This window comes from Lampris incognitus, chromosome 13, assembly GCF_029633865.1.
Source record: "Lampris incognitus isolate fLamInc1 chromosome 13, fLamInc1.hap2, whole genome shotgun sequence".
NCBI lineage: Eukaryota > Metazoa > Chordata > Actinopteri > Lampriformes > Lampridae > Lampris > Lampris incognitus.
Window position 1 is genome coordinate 422,735 of NC_079223.1, and position 24,271 is coordinate 447,005.

At 44.4% G+C, this 24,271-nt stretch overlaps 1 protein-coding gene across 1 annotated transcript in view; it reads right to left on the reverse strand.

Moving 5' to 3' along the window:
- LOC130122431 (echinoderm microtubule-associated protein-like 4) overlaps nucleotides 1-24,271 on the reverse strand; it is a 218,711-nt gene that overhangs the window by 115,357 nt on the left and 79,083 nt on the right. The window contains exons 4-9 of the mRNA XM_056291344.1: nucleotides 11,943-12,176; nucleotides 7,249-7,389; nucleotides 3,727-3,752; nucleotides 3,039-3,074; nucleotides 1,264-1,387; nucleotides 363-512 (exon numbers count right to left, since the gene is read on the reverse strand). Coding sequence (XP_056147319.1) covers nucleotides 363-512; nucleotides 1,264-1,387; nucleotides 3,039-3,074; nucleotides 3,727-3,752; nucleotides 7,249-7,389; nucleotides 11,943-12,176 — 711 coding nt within the window. The remainder of the gene's footprint in view (nucleotides 1-362; nucleotides 513-1,263; nucleotides 1,388-3,038; nucleotides 3,075-3,726; nucleotides 3,753-7,248; nucleotides 7,390-11,942; nucleotides 12,177-24,271) is intronic.

Here is a 24,271-nt window from a genome sequence, read left to right on the forward strand (position 1 = left end):
CATAAAGTAAAATGTCTCATCTGTACCTGGAATAAAACACTTTATAAATCACAATGTTCCCCAACACAGTGAACCGAGGCTCTACTGGTTCAGGTGTTATGTGAGACCCTTAGACACGAGTTCTACCCAGCTCTCCTAAAACCAGTCACCCTTTCTCACCATGCTACCCCCTGGTTCCAGTAATTTAGGGGCTGGTGTGTCCGCCAAGCTGCTGTGTGAAACCCAAGAAAACCCAATCTAGTTTGACCTAATTCTTCATTACAGAACCACAATAATACTTTAATGGTATTTTTACAGTGGCCTTTATTTAAAAAAAGGAAGAGGAGACAAATTTAATTTAAACTCCCATCAGGCTGCCTCACCATTTGACACAGTCGGTGTGTCCCTGGTAGAACCTCTGTGTTCGCTCCTCATAGTTGAAGAGAATGACTACAGAGGCAATGAAGTAGACGATCTCTCCTGTTGGGAGGAGGCAGACATTGGCTCGACAGTCCCTCCCTCTGTATCCATACCTGTACTGGAGTCAAGGATAACATCTGAGCTCTGCTCACCTCCTCTTAGAAACTCTGCATGCAGGAACGAGTCACAAGCATCCAAGATCAAACTCAAGCAGCCTTCGCTGCAGTACTCCAGAGGTACAGTATTACTGCAAACAATAAAATTGTGTGTCCATCAGACATCTCTTTCAGGAAAACAGCGCTTTCCCTCCATGCTGCTCTTTTCATCTAAACAGAGATAAACTATAGATATGTCAAATAAACAAGGTTTTCTGATATGAATGTTACTTACTGATTCATGTTCATTGCTTTTTCTTTTCTCCTCTGCTTTGACAAAGCTGATCTAGCTTTCATTTCCTGTCATGTCTTGCCCCACATTTGTAGTGGTTGGCTGAACTACATGTGACACTGATGAACCGTGTGCTTCAAAATAGTTGAAATAGTTTTATCTTTGGTAATAGGAGGAGGGAGCAGTCACAGGGCGAGGCTCTGCCAGCCCCGGGGTCAAGAGTGGTAAATGACTTTTCCATAGAACATAATAAAGCTAGCTTGATGCATGCTCAGTAATCCAGGTAAGAAGGTCAAAGAAGTTTGAATCAGTTCATCTAAGTGACCTCCTCAGTCTAAACTGACTGAAGAGGTCACTTAGATGAACTGATTCAACCTTCTTTGATTAAAACTAGCGTTTCTTTACAGGTCTGCAGAAGACAAACAGCCTTGAGACCACAGCGCCCTTTGGCTGCTGATTTGACAGAGGGAAGGATACACCCATTCCAGTTTGAGTCGCTGTGACGGAAGCTCCGTGCGCACTTCGTCATAGTTTTCCACATCAGAAGGGATGAACATGGTGATGGGACGACCACGCATGAACATCTTGATGTGATTCCCCTCTGAACACAAGACGGACACACAAAACATTAAACCAAAACAAAAAGAATGACAGGATGTTAAATTCTCCAAACAAGTGGCGTATTTCTCCTTGAAGAACATGCTCAGAACAAGAATGGCCATTCAAACAACCCCCAAAACTTCCACCTCCCTGGGAGATAAGACGATGTGAGGCTGAACTATTTACATGTATTTACATGTATTTACGTGTATTTACGTGTATTGGTGGAGGAAGGTGTCTTTGGTTTGACAGAACAAACTTCTATCTTTCAGTAGAAATTATATTAGAAAACCTAAAACGCTGTCCTTTCCTTAATGTAAGATTAGAACCAGACACAAAAAGGGTGAGTACATGAGGGACAGACAGACAGACAAACAGACACATAATAGAGTGACAGACACATGGAGTGACAAGACACATGTAGTGACGGACAGATAGATGAGAAGAAAGACGGGTAAGACAGAGCGGAGAAGCAGATTGAACAGACTGACAGCAGGGGGCAGGGAATGTGGTGTTTGAATCACTCATATGTTAGTTTACCGCATCTATTCTGTCTCTCTCCATCCACATCCTCTGTTCTCCCAGTTGGTGGAACCAGTCTGATCATCAGGCTGACAAAACAGTCGACTAAGCCAGCAGTGTGAGAGCTTAAAGGGTCACTGGGGCTCATGGGGCAGATGATGTGAGCAGTGCTGACTGGGCTTGTTTGAGAAGAGTAAAGCTGATGTGAAGGGGCTTGTGGCAGCAGAGTAGCCTCCGTGTTTAACCACAGTTCGTTTGCATTTATTTGCATGCTGGGTCCAAACGTGAAGCATCAGGTCAAACGCAGGGCATGCCTCTTGTTCTGACTTCAGTCTTTCAGAAACATGGCAACAGGTCTGCATCTTTCTCTTTGTTGACCATAACCCTTCCTGTCAGCTTTACACCCACTGAAATAAAGTTAAAAACTAAGCAAAATGGACTGACCGCTCTCCTTTTTAAGGAAGGAAAAGGTGGTGATTGTCACATTGATCTGTTTTACACAAGCACTACTGCCAGGAAGGGATCCTGTCAGAGACTAAGAGCTCACGTGACCACACGGGACTCACAATGTGTTTATGGCCAAGTACGTTTTCACATCAGTAAGAATGAGAACTGGCATTACTCACTACACCCATTACATTAAATGCAAATTTAAGGAAAAGAAAGATTAAGGGTAAATAAAAACATAAAAATGATGTGAATTTTTATAAAACTGGAATCCTCTGGTTACTAAAATGCTGGATCTGAGTATGCAAAACAATTTGGAGCAAATTAGTTTTTATGAGACTACAAACTGCTGTCTCTGAATGAAGGAGGACATGACCAGTTTACAGTTGTGAGGGAATATGACATGAAGGAAGGAGGTCACCAACCACTCCAAGCACCGCATCACCTGGGTTTGGACTCAAGATGTCAATAGATCCAAATGACTTCAAGTCTGAAGCTGAGATAGACAGGAGGGTCGAGTATGTGCTTAAAGGACTAAAAAGCCAAAAATGTAAAGGAGGAGCTGGATGAAAAAGCAGATGCTTAAAAAAGCGCTCAGTTTGTTGCTGCAAGTGTGTTAGCCTGCTAGTGTGTTAGCCTGCTAGCGTGTTAGCGTGCTCTTCTACTGGGGAGGCAAACCTTACCTGCTTGGCTGTTTTTCTCACGAGTAGACATTTTGGCTGGTTTGTGGGACAGAGACAATATCACTCAAACACACAAACAAAAGCATACACCAACAAAGACAGTGGCAATACCATAGAGGAGAAAAGGAACAGTAATGGATGGATGACCCTCTGGCCCTAAGATGTATGGCCCTCTGGCCCTAAGATGTATGGCCCTCTGGCTTTCAGGATGTATGGCCCTCTGGCCTTCAGGATGTATGGCCCTCTGGCCTTAAGATGTATGGCCCTCTGGCCTTCAGGATGTATGGCCCCCTGGCCTTAAGATGTATGGCCCTCTGGCCTTCAGGATGTATGGCCCTCTGGCCTTAAGATGTATGGCCCTCTGGCCTTCAGGATGTGACAAAACAGAAACACAGCAGTGGAATATGTAGTACAATGAAAAAGCCTGTAAAAATCTAATACTTCTTTAAAGTGTCAATATGTTCATTGAATGTTGATTAAAGGGAGTGATGCATCAGAATAAATATGTTAAAGGGACTGATGCACCAGATAATACTTCTTTAACATGTCAATATGTTCATTAGATGTTCATTAAAGGGACTGACGCACCAGAATAAACCTTCATCACAGCAGCAAACGAAGGCTTGAGTGTGGTGAGTGTGATGATATGCATGATGATATGCATGATGACATGGTAGGTCATATTTACCTTGACTCACCACTGGATCTTTGTGCCTGGAAAAAAAGTACAAGAAACCAGGTTAGAGTGGGACGGTTTAACTCTGTGTGTTAACATGTATGTATTGTGTGTGTGTGTGTGTGTGTGTGTGTGTAACATACATAATTTCACTGTTACACAAAATCTGTTTGTCACCTCATGTGTGTTTGTCACCTCATGTGTACTGCAGTACAGTTTCCTATGTATTGATACCACTGTAAAGTAGCCTGATCACATCATAACATGGTTCTGTCAGAGTGCCAACTCAACACCCTCATAAACTCTCCTCTTCTTTGTACTGTTATGGAAAAAGGTGGTTTGTGCTATTTTACCCCATAATTACCACCATAATCCAGCTACTGTTTTATAGTCTCTTTGTTAGGTCTCCCTCCCTCGTACCTGCATGATATTGAATATTGAATAAAATTTGAAATCCATGATAAGAATATTAGTGAGGTTGATGTAGTTTATTTATGTCCACTTTTTATGAAGCTAGCTTACTGTAGCCTATTTACTGTAATGCGCAGTAGCTCAACAGTTATTTTTTCCCTTTTCTCCTTGTATCCTTTTAATAGAAAAACAAACAAACAAAAAATCACTGGTTCTCCCCTGCCCACCCTGCAGGAGTTGTACACCTCTAGAGGCCTGAAACGGGCAGGCAGAATCAGGACACACCCAGGACACACCCACACCCAGGACACAGTCTGTATGAAGTAACTACAGACCAATCTCCAAATTGTCTTTTCTATCTAAGGTTCTGGAGAGAGTAATTTCTTCTCAATTGATTTCTTTATGAACACAAATACCATTTTTAATAGTTTCCAGTCTGGTTTTAGAGCACTTTATCGTACTGAGACAGCTCTAGTTAAAGAGCAGGGTAACCAAATTGACAGATTTGCTTCAAAATACTTTATAAATGTGGGAGATGTATTGCTGTTGACATGTTAAAATGTGTTGAACCATGTATAGAACTGATTTGCGGAGTTAGACCGTTTTTGGGTATTTTTCTCGTTTTCCTTTTTTGGCCGGCTTCCTTGGTGACGTCGCCGTCTTCCTTTGCATTGATTTAGAACACCTTTGCGTATCCCACCTAAGGTTACTATAGTAACCTTAATCTCACCTGTCTGTCCCCTATATAAAGCTCGTAACGGTAGCTGTCACTCCGAGGCAGTTGAAAGTAGTATTTGAAAGTATAGTAACCTCAGTTGAAAGTAGCCAGTTGAAAGTCTTGTGAATGCTATGCCTGCGCATAGAAAGCTGGCATCCAAGGATGCCAGCTTTCGGGGTCTGACTCCGTATACCAACTCCCGAAGGAAGGAGAAAGAAGGCTCAAGTGGGCAGAATTTATTAGGGGCCATGGAGTTGGAGAGGGCATCGTTGCTTAGCAGTATCACCCGCCTGTGCAGCAAGCACTTTGCAACGGAATGTTTTTCAAACTGGCAGAGGCGACAGTTTGGTTTTTCAGACGGGCCACTGGCACTGGTTAGTTCGGCCGAACCAACCCTTCCCGGTCTCCAGTCTCTTCCAGGCCCTTCAGCTTCAATTTCTGTCGCCAACAACGCAGTAAGTAGCCTTGTTGTGTATCATTAGCTAGCTAACGTTAGCTATACAACAACGACATAACGTTCGCTAGCCATAGGAAAATGCACTGCTAGAGTAACGTTAGCTAGCAACAAGCTAACGTTAGCTAGCTAGCTAACGTCGGCTCGGATTTTATAGCTAGAATTATTCTACCCGAGCTGACGTTAGATAGCTAACGTTAGCTTGCATAAATGGGAGGGGAAAACCAGATTATAGATGAAGTTACCATTCTTCAACAGGAATAAGGGCAAGGGGATTATCGGGCAGAACGTCGTCCTCTGTGTCCTCTGGTGCCTCTGGCTCCTCTGGTTCAAACATACAGGGCTGTACTTGCACAATTCTACTGTTGGCAGCCATCTCTTCTTATCAACAGTAACCAGGGTAGCTATTTGACAGGTTCTCCCCACTCTACAGTGCGTGGTTTCGGTGCCACGCCCCCAGAGTCTGAAACCAGTGGACGCTGCAGATTTTTACACGTTTTTGAAGCTTTGTTTTAGTATATACTTCGCAACATTATTAATCATACAGAATTGGCTGGGTAGTTACTGATATGTTTTCCTGGGGTATGGGTATCCCAAAACACAGATTTGAGCTCAGTTACCCCCCACTTTAAGGTCACTAAGGATCTACTACTGACTGCAGATAGAGGTGACTGCTCGATTTTAGTTCTTTTAGACTTAAGTGCTGCCTTTGACACATGTCGATCACAACATCCTCCTACATCGCTTAGAGAATTGGGTTCACATCAAGGGCCCAGCTCTTAGCTTATTACACTCTTACCTCGCCAACAGAACTTTTTCTGGGTAACTCTACCTCCTCGGTGGCTCAATTGAGTTGTGGTGTCCCTAAAGGCTCAGTTCTTGGCCCCCTTCTCTTTTATATATACATACATGCTGCCCCTTGGCCAGGTCATTCAAAATCACCGTGTTCTCTACCATTTTTATGCTGATGACACAGTTATACATGCCACTAAAACCCACAGATCCTAGCACCCTAGCAAATCTCACAACTTGCCTCTCTGACATTGAATCCTGAATCTCCAAAAAAATTTCTCAAATTCAATGATGTTAAGTCTTGAGGTCATTCTGTTTGGTCCCGAAAATTCCATCAGCCCTTTTGTTACTAATCTTGGTGGTCTGTCAGGTAGTCTTACGCAGGCTGCTGGGGGTAATATTTGATGCTAACCTCAGTTTTGATAATCAAATCAAACATGTTGTTCAGTCATGCTTTCTCCAGCTCAAGCTAATCTCCAAAATTAGGTAATTTTTATCAATTGCCGATCTAAAAGAAGTTGTACATGATTTTATCTATTGTTGGCTTGACTACTGTAATGCACTTTATTCTGGTATCAGCAAGGGCTCCCTCCACCATCTGCAGTTGGTACAAAACACTGCTGCTCGGCTCATTACCGGGACAAGGAGGCATGACCATATCACTCCTGTGCTTGCCTCCCTACACTGGCTTCCTGTTATATTTCATAATGATTTTAAAATTTTATTGCTCACTTTTAAGGCTTTAAATGGTCTTGCTCCTACATACATTTGTGATTTACTGACCTGGTATACGCCCTCTCAACCATTAAGATCTGCAGATGGAGCCCTGCTGGTTATTCCCAGATCTTGGTTTGTTACAAAGATCGTGTTTTTGTTGTTAGAGCCCCACACTATGGAACTCTCTTCCTACTGAACTAAGACAAACCAAGTCGATAGCTTCTTATAAATCTCGTCTTAAAAACTTCTTATGAAAGCTTTTACAAACGTTTGATGTTTGTTTTAATTTATTTATACTGTTGTTATTTTTACTCTTACTTATTTGGTCTAACTCTTATTTCGGCATTGGACGCCTTGTCTTTGTCCCGTTTATTAGAAATAAATGGTGGCCCACTGTCAGCATCTAAAATAAAATGAATTGGTGTGGAGTGGTCACACCCACCTCTCAGCATTCTTCACCACCTTGGCCAGCAGTTTGGAGGTAGACGCAGCTTTAACCAGCTTGTTTCTGCTCTCCTCTCCGCTGTCCCATGTGCTGCTGTGGGAACGCTCCATCCCCGACCCCCGTTTAGCACTGGAACCTCTGCTCACACACACACACACACACACACACACACACACACACACACACACACACACACACACACACACACACACACACATATATTTAGTGTGTCTAAATCTAAATCCTATCCTAGTATAAATTGTGTGTATTCCTTCATAGGAAGAATACATTTTGCTCCCCAGTAGAAAGGGTTGAAATCCCAGCATGCACTGGGAGCCTGGCATGTTGAAAGAAAAGGGAGAGAAGCAGGTTTGAAGAGATGAGTTGGTCCACAGAAACAAACCCAGGAGACTGCAGGGTTAAGAGACTGTTTAGTTAGCCAGAGGATCAAACTATGTAGAGATGTGTGTGTTGTGTGTGTTTGTTTTGTGTGTGTGTGTGTGTGTGTGTGTGTGTGTGTGTGTGTGTGGTGGGGGTGGGGTGGGGTGGGTTAAGATGTTAGGGCCGAGACACACCAAAGCAACATCAGAGGACTAGCAGCGATGCAGGCCGACTGTTGCGTTGCCTCACGTCGCATGCGTCCGGGCCAAAAAGTAGCACTTGAACACCCCGCAAAGACTACAGCCAAGTAGCATGTACGTTCTGTGCCTGCGTGAGAGCAAATAACTCGCCATACCAGCAGGTGGCAGTAGAGTGTATTCATCATTCCAAATGGATGACAGCGCTTAAGATGCATGATTAAACCAGTAGTGTTAAAGGAGTGGGGTGTTAACCCTCCTTGTATCGCTGCTGCTCCACAAGCACGAGTAGCTCTTTTGTTATTTGTTTCAGATACTTCAAAATACTTTTATTGTTTCGAAATACTTCCAAACAGCTGACACGCTGAAACTTGTTGCTGCCGCTCATAAAAAACATTTAGCGTCGTAGCACGCGCACAGTTAACACGCCACCTTATCGCCAGGCACAGGCATGACTATTATGTGTGTGTGTATACACACACATAACACAACACACACAGCCGGGTGACAAATTAAAGTGCTGGACCCTGCAGTGAGGGGGTCCGGGGCTCTGTTATGCTGTGTGGGCATTTTCCTGGCATGGTCTGGCTCCACTCATCCCCTACAGGGAAGGGTCACTGCAGGGTGACACCACGTTGTTGTGAGCGATCACCTTCAACCAGGACACACACCAGCAACCAGGACACACACCCACATCCGGCCTCCCACCTGCAGACACGGCCAATTGTGTCTGTAGCAACGCCTGACCAAGGCGGAGGTAACACAGGGATTCGAACTGCTGATCCCTGTGTTGGTAGGCCATTGAATAGACCACTGCGCCACCCAGAGGCCCCCTTTTATTTTTTTCTTCGATTCGTCACCCGTCTGTGTAATATGAGACAAGAAATCAGTTGCTTGATAACTGACAGGTCTGACCCGCCCACTTTGTCAGACCTGTCAGTTATCAGGTCTGACACCTTACATTCACCTCTTCTTCTTTTCCCGTTTCTCTTCTGGTAACAAATGAAAGGTCTGGCTCGTAACACAGCAGCCCGTAGTGTACGCCTGTCTGAGCCCACGAGGTCTGGCTCGTAACACAGCAGCCCATAGTGTACGCCTGTCTGAGCCCACGAGGTCTGGGTCGTAACACAGCAGCCCGTAGTGTACACCTATCTGAACCCACGAGGTCTGGCTCGTAACACAGCAGCCCGTAGTGTACGCCTGTCTGAGCCCACGAGGTCTGGCTCGTAACACAGCAGCCCGTAGTGTACGCCTGTCTGAACCCACGAGGTCTGGCTTGTAACACAGCAGCCCGTAGTGTACACCTATCTGAACCCACGAGGTCTGGCTCGTAACACAGCAGCCCGTAGTGTACGCCTGTCTGAACCCACGAGGTCTGGCTCGTAACACAGCAGCCCGTAGTGTACGCCTATCTGAGCCCACGAGGTCTGGCTCGTAACACAGCAGCCCGTAGTGTACACCTATCTGAACCCACGAGGTCTGGCTTGTAACACAGCAGCCCGTAGTGTACACCTATCTGAACCCACGAGGTCTGGGTCGTAACACAGCAGCCCGTAGTGTACACCTATCTGAACCCACGAGGTCTGGCTAGTAACACAGCAGCCCGTAGTGTACGCCTGTCTGAGCCCACGAGGTCTGGCTCTGGCTCGTAACACAGCAGCCCGTAGTGTACACCTATCTGAGCCCACGAGGTCTGGCTCGTAACACAGCAGCCCGTAGTGTACGCCTGTCTGAGCCCACGAGGTCTGGCTCGTAACACAGCAGCCCGTAGTGTACACCTATCTGAGCCCACGAGGTATGGCTCGTAACACAGCAGCCCGTAGTGTACGCCTGTCTGAGCCCACGAGGTCTGGCTCGTAACACAGCAGCCCGTAGTGTACACCTATCTGAACCCACGAGGTCTGGCTCGTAACACAGCAGCCCGTAGTGTACGCCTGTCTGAACCCACGAGGTCTGGCTCGTAACACAGCAGCCCGTAGTGTACGCCTGTCTGAACCCACGAGGTCTGGCTCGTAACACAGCAGCCCGTAGTGTACACCTATCTGAGCCCACGAGGTCTGGCTCGTAACACAGCAGCCCGTAGTGTACACCTATCTGAACCCACGAGGTCTGGCTCGTAACACAGCAGCCCGTAGTGTACACCTATCTGAGCCCACGAGGTCTGGCTCGTAACACAGCAGCCCGTAGTGTACACCTATCTGAACCCACGAGGTCTGGCTTGTAACACAGCAGCCCGTAGTGTACACCTATCTGAACCCACGAGGTCTGGGTCGTAACACAGCAGCCCGTAGTGTACACCTATCTGAACCCACGAGGTCTGGCTAGTAACACAGCAGCCCGTAGTGTACGCCTGTCTGAGCCCACGAGGTCTGGCTCTGGCTCGTAACACAGCAGCCCGTAGTGTACACCTATCTGAGCCCACGAGGTCTGGCTCGTAACACAGCAGCCCGTAGTGTACGCCTGTCTGAGCCCACGAGGTCTGGCTCGTAACACAGCAGCCCGTAGTGTACACCTATCTGAGCCCACGAGGTATGGCTCGTAACACAGCAGCCCGTAGTGTACGCCTGTCTGAACCCACGAGGTCTGGCTCGTAACACAGCAGCCCGTAGTGTACACCTATCTGAACCCACGAGGTCTGGCTCGTAACACAGCAGCCCGTAGTGTACGCCTGTCTGAACCCACGAGGTCTGGCTCGTAACACAGCAGCCCGTAGTGTACACCTATCTGAACCCACGAGGTCTGGCTGGAAAGTTCTGCAGTTAATAATTGTTTATATTTTGGTCTCTTCCAAACAGATCCATCGTACACCTCGAGAAGACTGCACAAGCTGTCATGTACAACAACTGTAACACACAGGTCACCGTGTAAAACAACTGTAACACACAGACCACCATGTACAACAACTTTAACACACAGACCACCATGTACAACAACTGTAACACACAGACCACCATGTCCAACAACTGTTACACACAGACCACCATGTACAACAACTGTAACACACAGACCACCATGTCCAACAACTGTTACACACAGACCACCATGTACAACAACTGTAACACACAGACCACCATGTCCAACAACTGTTACACACAGACCACCATGTACAACAACTGTAACACACCGTGTGCAGCAGTTGTTATCAAGACAGCTGCTGTGACATTTTGTCGGCTAATTTCTTCAGTCTTGTTGGAAACGCAACGCTGATCCAAGTTTCTACTGACATGAGGGTGAGTAGATACCGAACTTTTATTTTGGGGGTGAATCATCCCTTTAATTTTAGGGTTCACCTTAGGTAGTGGTTTTTGAGACAATGTCTATGGAGATGCTCCCTTCAGTCTCGGAGTCGGATCGAGTCAGAATATTCACACCTAGTGTTTGGTGATGGCACAGATACGCAAGCTAACTTGTGTTTTCAACCAGCATAACACATTTTGCAGTGCAGGTGGATTTTTAATGCATGTATGTTTTTAATTTTTCATACATAAAGTAGCTATGTTGTTTTAGAATCACAGAAGGCTGACTCGGTTCATCCGGACACAACGTTGCATTTACTGACAAATATGTTTCATCATCATCTAAGTGAATTGGTCACTTAGATGATGATGAACCGAGTCAACCTTCTTTGATTCTCTTACCTGGATTACTGAGCATGCATCGAGACGTTGTTTTAGAATCCTAATCACTCATTTATTGCTGGTCTGTGTGAAAACCACCATGTCTTGGACATGTAGAAAAATGTCGACCAGATCACGTTTGGTTCGGTCCACTTTCTAGCGACACCGGGGTACAATGTCAGAACAATGGCTTTGGCATGATTATTCTTTATATAGCAGTTATTTTTAATTCAACAACTGTGCAATGTGTCATCTGTGCTTACAACGTTCAACATACTTTAAGAATAGAGTGATCCATTTGCCAGATATGAAAAGCCAAATGGACACAGAATCCATCTGAGGGCCTCAGGTTAGGGTTAGGGTTGGATGAGAATTTTAGGATGAGAGTTAGATTAAGATCAAGTTAGTTCAGAGGGTTGGCTGAGCATCTGAAGGAGATGAAGGAGGCTGGGTTAGCGTTAAAGCTGCAGGTAGTCAGAGGGCTGATGAGTGGAACCTTTTAACTGGAGACGGCCCTTTGCTGCCGTCTGCTGACTGGGCCGCCCTCTGTGGGGGAGGGGGGTGGGGGGAGGGGGGGAGGCTGGCAGAGGGGGAGGGAGTGGGTTGGGGGCTGCCGGTGGCTGAGGAAGAGGAGGTTGGTTTGTCGCTGGATGGGAGGGGCTCCTCATGCTCCTGGATGCCCTCCATCTGAGGTTTCACACTGCTGGTCTCCTTCTTCCTCTCTCCCCCACTGTGGAGACAACCAGCATTCATCAGCACAAAACACATTATGTGACACCAAGAGACACAGGTTGGTTGAGACAAAGACACTGATGGATGACCATGAGGAGGAAATGAAATCGTAAAAAAAATGCCATGGAAACCAAAATGGCCTCTAACATGATCTCGGTAGTCTACCACACCAAGTAAGTGCTGAAAAACAGATGGCACACAAACCGAGACTGAGTGCTCATGATACCAGTGCCAAAGAAAAAGATGAAAACCACTTTATTTGTCATTGTATTCTTACAGTGAATGTGTTCTCTGCATGTAACCATCCTATTGTATGGGAGCAGTGGCAGCTGCAGCACCCGGGGACCAACTTCACTTCTTTCCACTGCCTTGCTCAGGGGCAAAGGCAGGAGTGTTAACCCTAACATGCATGTTTTTTTGAGCACCCGGAGGAAATCCACACAGACACAAGGACAACATGCAAACTCCACACAGAAAGGACCTGGGATGGCCTGGGGTTTGAACCCAGGACCTTCTTGCTGTGAGGCAACAGTGCTAACCATTGGGCCACCGTGCCACCTGTACCAACTGTAGACAGACAAAAGGACAGGTAAACAGACAGACAGACAGAAGGACAGATAGACAGTTAAAATCAATAACAGAATGAACCCCATCCAGCCAATTAGAGCTCCACATGTGCAGGAGGAGCCTGGGAGCTGATTGAGCAAGGCACTGGGGAAACAAAAACAAAAAACTAAGAAGCGTTTACCAAATCACATTTCAGCATTTGTTCTACCTCCAGTTGTATCATCAACTGCTCACTCACATCCAGGTCTGTACATGACTACTTTAAAATTGCCTGTGTTCAGCCCCTCCTCAAAAAACCCTCCCTTGAGCCGGCAAGGATAGATAATTATAGACCTATTTCCAAACTTTATTTCTTTTCTTTTTTTTAAATTTATTTCTGATTTTCCCTTTTTTTCTCCCAATTTAGTGGCCGATCGATCCCTATTTCAGTTCAAACACCCACCCTCATACTGCATGCGCTCGCCAACGGCATCTCTCTGGCCGGCAGTCTTGAAGGAGACGCCTCCCCACTTTCGTGACAAGGCGAATCCAGGCTGAACCACTGCTTTTTCCGACACACACAGAGACACATTCATGTGATGAACCCAAGCCGACTACGCCCCCCTCCCAACGACAGCGTTGCCAATTATTGCTGCTTCATCCAGTCTGGCCATAGTCGCATCTGACGAGACCAGGGCGCGAAACCCGGTCCCCAGTGGGCAACTGCATCGACACAAAGCCGATGCTTAGACCGCTACACCACCGTGGACCACAAACTTTCTTTCTTATCCAAAATCCTTGAAAAAAGTGTTGCAGACCAAATCCTGCAGCTGACTGAGGGTCATAACATTTCTGATAAATTTCAATCCGGCTTTCGTCACAAGCATAGTATAGAGACTGCATTACTTAGAGTGTCCAATTACATTCTTATGCATGCTGATAAAGGTGAATATACTATTCTTATTCTCCCAGATTTAATTGCTGCCTTTGATACCATCGATCATGCCATCTTACTTGATAGGTTGAAGAACTGGGTTGGTATTTCTGGTGCAGTGTTAAATTGGTTTCACTCTTATCTAATAGATATTTTAATGTTTGTATTAACAACCGTGTATCCTCATCATCTCCCCTACTGTGTGGAGTCCCTCAGGGGTCTGTTCTTGGGCCAATCCTCTTCTCTCTATACATGCTTCCTCTGGGTCATTTGTTTAGTCACTTTCAAGACATTTTATGCTGATGATACGCAGATTATTTCTGTGCCAACCTCAATAACCTGAATCAACTGTCCTCCCCCCATGATTGCTTAACTGCTACCAAAGACTGGATGTCCCTTAATTTCCTGCATCTAAACCCACACAAAACCGAAGTTCTCTTATTTAGTCCTGAGAACTGTGCCACTGCAGTTGATCAGTTTTATTGGTCCACTTCATTCAAACATCAAACCTACTGCTAAAAATCTTGGTATCATCTTTGACCAGAATTGTCTTTCGATCAACATGTCACTAAACTTGTCCAATCCTGTTTTCTTCAGCTACGAAATATTGCAAAAATCAGAAATATTTTGTCTTGTAATGATATCGAAAAATTAATTCACACTTTCTTTTTCTCCCGTCTACATTACTTTCACTCCCTCTACTCTGGCCTCAACCAAGCTACTTTAAATCGCCTACGGTTGGTTCAGAATGCAGCTGCTAAACTAACTAGAACTAGACTGAGTTCTTCCACTGAGTTGACTGATCACTGCCAGCTGTTTCCAGCTTCCGCCTTCGTGAGCGGCGGCTTCGTGAGATTGACAACGTTTATTTTCTTACTAGTTCTTCTCTATATTCTGCTCTAACCTCTTCATTTTGTTCTGATTTAGCTATTTTCTGTGCTTAGTTCACTTATCGCTAGATTCTCTAGTTTTCTTTCTTATACGAATCTTGTGTTTAGTAGGTAGCTTCTTGTTCCTAGTTTGTTACTAGCTTTGAGCTTAGCCTAGCTTAGCAGTTAGCTCCATTACATTTGCAGTCAAAGCAGCCTCGTTAAAACGATGGTTTGTGGTGACTGCTCCGTAGTTACAGATAGGCTGTCTCTACTAGAGAGACGTGTCTGTGAGTTAGAGCAGCTGCTTTCGGCTAGGATTACGTTAGATGTGATGGGCACTACAGATTGCCTTAGCCCGGGGCCTGACAGCAGACCTGCTATTGTTAGCACTAGCTCAGTAGCCCCGGGCCTGACAGCAGACCTGCTATCGTTAGCACTAGCTCAGTAGCCCCGGGCCTGAAAGCAGACCTGCTATTGTTAGCACTAGCTCAGTAGCCCCGGGCCTGACAGCAGACCTGCTGTTGTTAGCACTAGCTCAGTAGCCCCGGGCCTGACAGCAGACCTGCTGTTGTTAGCAATAGCTCAGCTTCGTCGGCAGATGAGGCGGAGTTTTTCACTGTTTACTGGTGTCGGAAGGCTCGCAAGAGCAAGCCATCGGTCGTGTGGCCTGGTCTGCAGTCACCTCTTCCGACTGCAAACCGGTTTTCACCACTCACCAGCCCTGTTGGTAGTCCTACCGGCCATCGTGCTTCTCCCACTTCTGTCGACAGAGTAAAGCAACGCACGCTAGTGATAGGAGACTCCATTACTCGCAATGTTAGATTAGCTTCGCCAGCCTTGGTTCACTGTTTACCCGGGGCCAGAGTCTCCGACATAGAGGCTAATCTTAGGGTGCTGGCATCACGGAGGGAGAGTCAGGGAACCCAGGCACACAGCACCACTACTTTCAGCAACATTTTTATTCATGTCGGCACCAATAATGCAAGGATGACGCAATCAGAGATCACACAAACCAGCTTAGTCAGAATGCTTGAGTTTGCCAGAAAGATGTGTCGGCATCAATTAATTGTCTGTAGTCCCTTACCTGTGAGGAGTAATGATGAGATGTACAGTAGGCTCACCTCAATGAACCGCTGGCTGGCTCGTTACTGTAATGAGCAGGGATTCGGCTTTGTTGATAACTGGCCTTCTTTGTGGGGCCGCCCTTATCTGCTGAAAGCAGACGGCATTCACCCTACTGGGGACGGCGCCGCTCTTTTGTCTAGCAATATAGATAGCTGTTTACGTTTAGTTTGACACTAGGGACTTATGATTCAGCAGGTTGCAGGTGATTAGAGAGCCTGCTAGGTTTAAATCTAGTGCGCATGTGGAGTCAAGTAGTTTAATTAATATGATTAGTCAGGGAATTTCTCATAGTGTAGGTTATTAGCCTGATAGCTTGGTCTATAACATTGAGACTGTCTCCCTACCCTGCTGTATTGCTCCCAAGCTCTCCTCTCCTAAATGTGTGAATCACAATAATCTAGTAATTATTCCTGCCACTGGTAGTAGTGAAATGTGCAACAAAGTACCTAATAATCTACAGAACCAAACAGCTAATGTTATCAAGAATGTGACCACATATCGTCCAAAGCGTTGGTTGCCAAAACTGTCAACAAGGTGTCTAATTCCAATTAATATTTCACCTATTGGTAGCTCTCAAGTTCTGCCTACTACTGATCACTTCCACAAGATGCTTAAATTTGGTTTCATAAATATCAGATCAGTCTACCAAAGCCTTACTAATAAATGATCTGATTCTTGGACATAGTTTTGATATGACTGGGTTATGTGAAACGGCTGAAACCAAATGTTTTTCATCCCTTAAATGAAGCTTCCCCACCTGACTATACTTATGCTCATGTAGCTCGGACAAATAAACATGGTGGGGGTGTTGCCTTAATATATAAATCTATTTTCAATCTGACTTGTAGACTTGAATCTAAATTCCAGTCATTTGAGTCTCTTGTTCTTGGTCCATCTCCCTCAGCCATGAATAGACTCGGCTCAATCCAAATTGTGATACTCTATCAGCCTCCTGGTTGTTTCTCGTTATTTCTTGATTTGGGGAATTTGTTTCAGGCCTTGTTACTCACTCTGATGAGATTCTAATTCTTGGTGATTTCAATATTCATCTGAATAAGGCTGCTGATCGTCTAAGTAAAGCCTTTCTGGCACCAGTTGATACTTTTGGGTTCACTCAGTTTGTTCAAGAGTCGACTCATTGCAGTGGCAACACCCTAGATTTGGTTTTATCTAAAGGAATAGCTGTTTCTGATCTCAATGTCTTGCCAACCACATCTGCTGGGTCAGATCATTTTCTCATCAAATTTGAAGCATTATTGGCCTGTCCAGTTAATGTCAGCACATATGTAATTGCCACTTGCCATATTGGTCCCTCTACTGTAGCTGCATTTGGCCAGTAGCTGCCTGAAGTATTAGCTCCTTTCACTGTGGTAATAGACTGTTGAAAATGTCACTAGTGACTTAAATGTGGCCCTCTCTAGTCTCCTCGATTCAGTTGCACCTCTCACTACCAGAGCTAGGCGACTAAAGAGGCCTACACCCTGGTTTAATGATGAGACACTTGCTCTTAAGCGGACCTGCAGGAGACTGGAACGTAAATGGTGAAAATCAAAACTGGAAGTTTTTTACCTATCGTGGCATGACTGTTTATTGAAATACAAGCGTGCTTTATCTGCTGCAAAAACAGCGTATCTCTCTCACTTAATAAATATTAATAAACATAACCCCAGATTCCTCTTTGACACTGTATCTAAACTTACTAAAAAGCAGACGTCTATTAGCTGCTCACCATTCACAGTCCATGAATTTCTAGATTTTTTTCTACAGTAAGGTTGATGAGATCTTAAACAAAATTAGTTCTTCAACTCCATCTACTCCTGCAGATCCTGTCTTATTAAATTCATATCTACACAATGAGTCACTGACAGTCCCAGTTATTACAGCTTTTGAGACTATCTCTGTTGATACTTTGACCAAGTTCATGTCAGCTTCTAAACCAACTGCTTGCCTACTTGATCCCTTACCAGCAAAACTTTTTAAAGACCTCTAGCCTTTTCTTGGACCTACAATGCTAGACATTGCTAATTTATCACTTACTACTGGCATTGTTCCCTGCAGTTGTAAGACAGCTGTGGTTAAACCTCTAATCAAACAACCACACCTCGATCCAGGATCTCTTAATAACTATCGACCAGTCTCTAATCTTCCATTCTTCTCTTAAGTACTAGAGAGTTGTGTATCAACAACTTTTGACCCATATAAAAGAAAACCATCTATACGAACTTTTTCAGTCGGCTTTCAGGCCCTGTCACTCCACTGAAACTGCTCTGACCAGAGTGGTGAATGATCTTTTACTAGCTATCGACTTTGATTCCACTTCTGTGCTTCTACTACTGGACCTCAGTGCAGCCTTTGACACCATTGATCACTGTATACTTTTAGATAGATTAAATTGTAATTTTGGTGTCTCTGGCTTAGCTCTCTCTTGGCTTAAGTCCTACTTATCTGGAAGAACACATTGTGTCTGCTATAGTAATAGTATATAAAATCTTTCTGACGTTAAATATGGTGTGCCTCAGGGCTCAGTTCTTGGCCCTCTACTTTTCTCCCTTTACATTACACCTCTTGGCCAAATTATACGCAGTTATGGAATAAATTTCCATTGCTATGCTGATGATACTCAGTTGTATGTGCCTATAAGGGCTGATGATCATACTCAAATCACTAACTTAGAGGCCTGCTTGGCTACTTTGAAAAACTGGATGTCACTTAACTTTCTGCTTTTAAATTCAGATAAAACCAAGATGCTGGTTATTGGCCCCGCTAGACACAGACACCAATTTGATCAAGTAATGATAACAATCGACAACTCTGTGGTTTCACAAAGTGTGGCAGCCAAAAATCTTGGTGTTACGTTTGATCCCAGCTTTTCCTTTGATAAGCACATTAAAGAAATCACCAAGACTGCCTTTTTTCACTTACGTAACATAGCTAAAATTCGGTCTTTTCTCTCCATGGCTGACGCAGAGACTCTAATACATGTATTTGTTTCATCCAGACTTGATGACTGTAATGTTCTGTTTTCAGGTCTGCCACATTCTAGTACTAAAAGTCTTCAGATGGTTCAGAATGCGGCTGCTAGAATCCTAACTAAATCTAAGAAATTTGATCATATTACACCAATTCTTGCCTCCCTTCATTGGCTTCTCTCACATGTCTTTTCTCTCTCTCTGAATGATGTCTTCTCCTTTCTCTTTTTCTGTGTGTGTATGGTGTCATGCGAGTCTCCCTTGTGTGCACTTGCAGTCGGTTCTCCTCCCAGGTCTCCATGGTGATGGTGGTGCCACTTGGACGCTGCCTGCCATTTCTCTCCTCATATATATATTTTTTTTACATGATGATGCCGGTCACGTGGCTTGGGTCCTGGACTGTTCCGATGGCGTCTGGACATTGCTTGGCATCCTGTGCATCATATTCTTCATAAATGTTATGTCCATTATAATTCTGTTATCCTCTTTCAGTGTTGTATTATGTAAATTGCATAAACACAACATCTATTGCACGCTGTCTGTCTTGGGAGAGAGATCCCTCCTCCGTTGCTCTCCCTGAGGTTTCTCCCTACTTTTCTCCCTGTTAAAGGTTTTTTTTAGGGAGTTGTTCCTTATCCGATGAGAGGGTCTAAGGACAGGATGTTGTGTTGCTGTTAAGCCCACTGAGGCAAATCTGTAATTTGTGATATTGGGCTATACAAATAAAATTGATTTGATTTGATTTGATTTGATTTAGACTACTAACTAGAATTAGACTAGTCGTAGGTCCCATATTACCCCTATTCTTGCATCCCTCCATTGGCTTCCTGTAAAATTCAGAATAACTTATAAGATTTGATTGATTACATTTAAAGCACTGCATGATCTTGTCCCTAGTTATAGTTCTGATCTTCTCATTCCACTTCCCAACCACTCCGATCCTCAAACTTCGGTCTTTTATCCATTCCTCACTCCAACTGCAAAACAAAAGGTGACCGCGCCTTTGCAGTTTTAGCCACAAGCCTCTGGAATAATCTCCCCCAATCCATTAGATTCACTGAATCTCTGGACTGTTTTAAGAGGCTTTCAAAAACCATATTTTCAGGCAAGGCCTTTATAGATTCCCACCCCTGACTTCTGTTTTGTCTCACTTTTAGCTTCGTCTGTTACTCCCGATGCTATGTTTTATATTCATTACATTTATTTTATGTATTTATTTGTATTTTTTGTGTATGGGGTGTAAAGCACTTTGTAACTCTGTGTTTTTTAAAAGTGCTATATAAATAAAATTTTGCTTGCTTGCTTGTTTGCTTGTATTGCGGATGGAGTTACTGATCTAAACCCAGCACAAACTGACATGGATGATCAACTGATGATAGATCAACCAAATAAATCCTTTAGCGTTTAGAAAGGCCATTCTGAGGACAGCACTTACGCTGAAGAACCACTCCCATCATCTCCTCTCTGCCGTTTCAGGATGTGCTGTCTCTTCCAAGACGATCCCTCCTCTGTTGCTCTCCCTGAGGATTCTCCCTATTTTTTCTCCATGTTAAAGGTTTTTTTTTTAGGGAGCTGTCCCTTATCCGATGAGAGGGTCTAAGAACAGGATGTTGTGCTGCTGTAAAACCCACTGAGGCACATTTGTAATTTGTGATATTGGGCTATACAAATAAAACTGACTTGACTTGCCTACAGACACACCTTTTATGTTTTTGTGCCCGGTTTAATTCAAATGAAAATTTCATCAAACTTTAAAATTAAGTAGTTGTTAGATGACATTTTCTTTGGGTTATTATTGATTTGAGATGGGCCACATTATGGCAACTGAATTTTACAACAAACTGGATACCATCATTATTGTAGAAATTATTTCAATTACTTTTCTAATTAATGTAATGAATGATGCTGGACAGACACCAGATGTACATCAGATCACCAACTGACCAAGATAAGATTCACTCATTCATACAGTATGAATAAGATCGTTGTGTGCATCATTTACACAAACCGAAAACGCCAATGGTTTTTGCCACTTTTCTCTAAACAGTGATTCTGTTGTCAGTGTCTCTGCACATCGACAGAATCGGGTCATACAATTTGGGAAAAGTGGACATGGCTATAATTAGCACCTTGCAACGAGCTGTGGTTATGTGTTAGCTGCGTTAGCTTAGTACTAGCTAGGCTGCACCAGAAGTCATTCAGAGGAAGTCAGTAGTAGGATTTCGCACTTGTGTCACTTTAACTGCCTACAGCGCCTGTGTGCTGCTCTGGGGCTGTGCTGCTCTGCTTCTCTGAGTCTGTGCTGTTGCTCTGAGTGTGTGCTGTTCCGGGGTTGTGCTGTGTGACATTTTTAAAAACAGGAGAGAAAATGGGTAATTTAACTATTAAATCAAGGGGATACATGATGCTGCAGGGTTTACCTAGCTTCTGGTAGTAAAATGAATCCTTGGATAACATGCTGCAATGCTTCTGAGGCTGGCTGTTCTTAGATGGGTGAAGTTACCCCTATTTGTTCAGTCTTACAGTTTCTCCACGGTTAGCTAGTTTTAGTGCTCTACTCTGCTGCTCGCTTCTGGATTCAGAGCGCACTGTGGCGCGTTTGTTGCTTGACGTCTCCAGATCGCGCGCTGACACGAGACGCAACGAACCAATGATGATGCAGCTTGAGTCGGCACTGCAAATGTCAGTGTGGCTCACATTCATCAACACCAGAGCACTCTCTATATGGCGCTGGGTATAGCCCAACCTCTGACATTACTTTAGACTTATTATGAGGCGATCAATATTCTTTTTAATTTAACAATTACAATATACACTCACCGGCCACTTTATTAGGCACACCTGTCCAACTGCTCGTTAACGCAAATTTCTAATCAGCCATCACATGGCAGCAACTCAATGCATTTAGGCATGTAGCCATGGTCAAGACGATCTGCTGCAGTTCAAACCGAGCATCAGAATGGGGGAGAAAGGTGATTTAAGTGACTTTGAACGTGGCATGGTTGTTGGTGCCAGACGGGCTGGTCTGAGTATTTCAGAAACTGCTGATCTACTGGGATTTTCACGCACAATCATCTCTAGGGTTTACAGAGAATGGTCCGAAAAAGAGAAAATATCCAGTGAGCGGCAGTTCTGTGGGCGAAAATGCCTTGTTGATGCCAGAGGTCAGAGGAGAATGGCCAGACTGGTTCGAGCTGATTGAAAGGCAACAGTAACTCAAATAACCACTCATTACAACCGAGGTATGCAGAAGAGCATCTCTGAATGCACAACACATCGAACCTTGAGGCAGATGGGCTACAGCAGCAGAAGACCACACCGGGTGCCACTCCTGTCAGCTAAGAACAGGAAACTGAGGCTACAATTCGCACAGGCTCACCAAAATTGGACAATAGAAGATTGGAGAAACGTTGCCTGGTTTGATGAGTCTCGATTTCTGCTGCGACATTCAGATGGTAGGGTCAGAATTTGGCGTCAACAACATGAAAGCATGGATCCATCCTGCCTTGTATCAACGGTTCAGGCTGGTGGTGGTGGTGTAATGGTGTGGGGGATATTTTCTTGGCACACTTTGGGCCCCTTAGTACCAATTGAGCATCGTGTCAACGCCACAGCCTACCTGAGTATTGTTGCTGACCATGTCCATCCCTTTATGACCACAGTGTTCCCATCTTCTGATGGCTACTTCCAGCAGGATAACGCGCCATGTCATAAAGCTCGAATCATCTCAGACTGGTTTCTTGAACATGACAATGAGTTCACTGTACTCAAATGGCCTCCACAGTCACCAGATCTCAATCCAATAGAGCACCTTTGGGATGTGGTGGACCGGGACATTCGCATCATGGATGTGCAGCCGACAAATCTGCAGCAACTGCGTGATGCTATCATGTCAATATGGACCAAACTCTCTGAGGAATGTTTCCAGTACCTTGTTGAATCTATGCCACGAAGGATTAAGGCAGTTCTGAAGGCAAAAGGGGGTCCAACCCGGTACTAGCAAGGTGTACCTAATAAAGTGGCCAGTGAGTATATTTCTATGATGATCTAAGGTGCTGGAGCTGAGAGCGGCTTAGTTCCAATTTTGATCCTAGGTGCTGGATCTCAGATCCGGATAGATCCGGCCCAATTTAACCCATGATCACAGGGCTTATTGAAGAATAACCACTAAGCTTTCTAACGCTATAGCTACAAACGCATAGTACTCTACATAAAGAAACAAAAGGAAAAGGGTGGACAGCGGGTTTCTGACTAATAGACAAACGATGTAACGAGTGAGGAAATTTCTACTTCCAATGAAACCATCATTATATACAATCCTTTAATCAAAAGACCAATTAAATTAAATCAATATTAAACTAAAAAAAAAAAACCCTGGGAACCAGATGAGAAGAAATATGTTGTTTTCTTTAAGACCAACAACTCGATGCCAGAAAGCCCCACCCTCCTTACATAAATCAAAGGCTGGGCCCATAACTTCCAATAAACCATAAAACAAATTAAACATGGAATAAGACATGGCAAAACCAAATACATGTAAGACCAAAGTGATATGCAAACCCGTTTAAATAGTTACTAAGATTTATAACTTGCCAATCACACAAACATGGCAGCCATTTTTATTACCAAAGGCCTAAATACACATGTACATGTGTTTTTCTAAAAGAATGGAATCGGGAAAAAGTTGACTGGCAATCACCTACACCACAGGCGATACTAAAATTTGGCTCATAAGATTCAAAATTATTTAACCACTAAAAATCACTGAGGATGAAAACACTGTAATGCCCGAAGGCTTATTTCTATTGCAGTCTATTTTGGGGGGAGCTACAAATAAATGTGTGTTTGGTGAGGGATACAAGTTTCATTTCTGAACTTTCTCTGAAATGCAAACTGGTTGCCGCTATAAAAATATCTTGAATGTCAGAGTCAAAGTTCACTGATTTCAACTTTACACACCTCATTTGACAAAAGCTAGAGCAACAACCCTGAGAGAAAAGCAATATGTTGGGAGTTGCACGACACGCGAGCCTCCAATAAACTGGAATTCCGGCAGCCTCCTGCAAATATACTGCTCAAAAAAATAAAGGGAACACCTAAAAACACAATATAGACCTCGATGAATGAAATATTTCAGCTGAAAATCTTTATTTATAAGACAGAGGAATGTGTTTAGAGCAAAATAACCTAAGAATGATCAATGGAAATCAAAATCATTAGCCCATTAAGGTCTGGATTCAGAATCACACTCAAAATCAAAGTGGAAAATGAGAACATAGGCTGATCCAACTTCTGTGGAAATTCTTCAAGACGATTCAAAATGAGGCTCAGTAGTGTGTGTGGCCTCCACGTGCCTGTATGCACTCCCTACAACGTCTGGGCATGCTCCTGATGAGACGACGGATGGTCTCCTGAGGGATCTCCTCCCAGACCTGGATCAGGGCATCGGTCAACTCCTGGACAGTCTGTGGTGCGACATCGCGTTGGCGGATGGTACGAGACATGATGTCCCAGAGGTGCTCGATTGGATTCAGGTCTGGGGAACGTGCAGGCCAGTCCATAGCATCAATGCCCTCGACATACAGGAACTGCTGACACACTCTGGCCACATGAGGACGAGCATTGTCATGCATGAGCAGGAACCCAG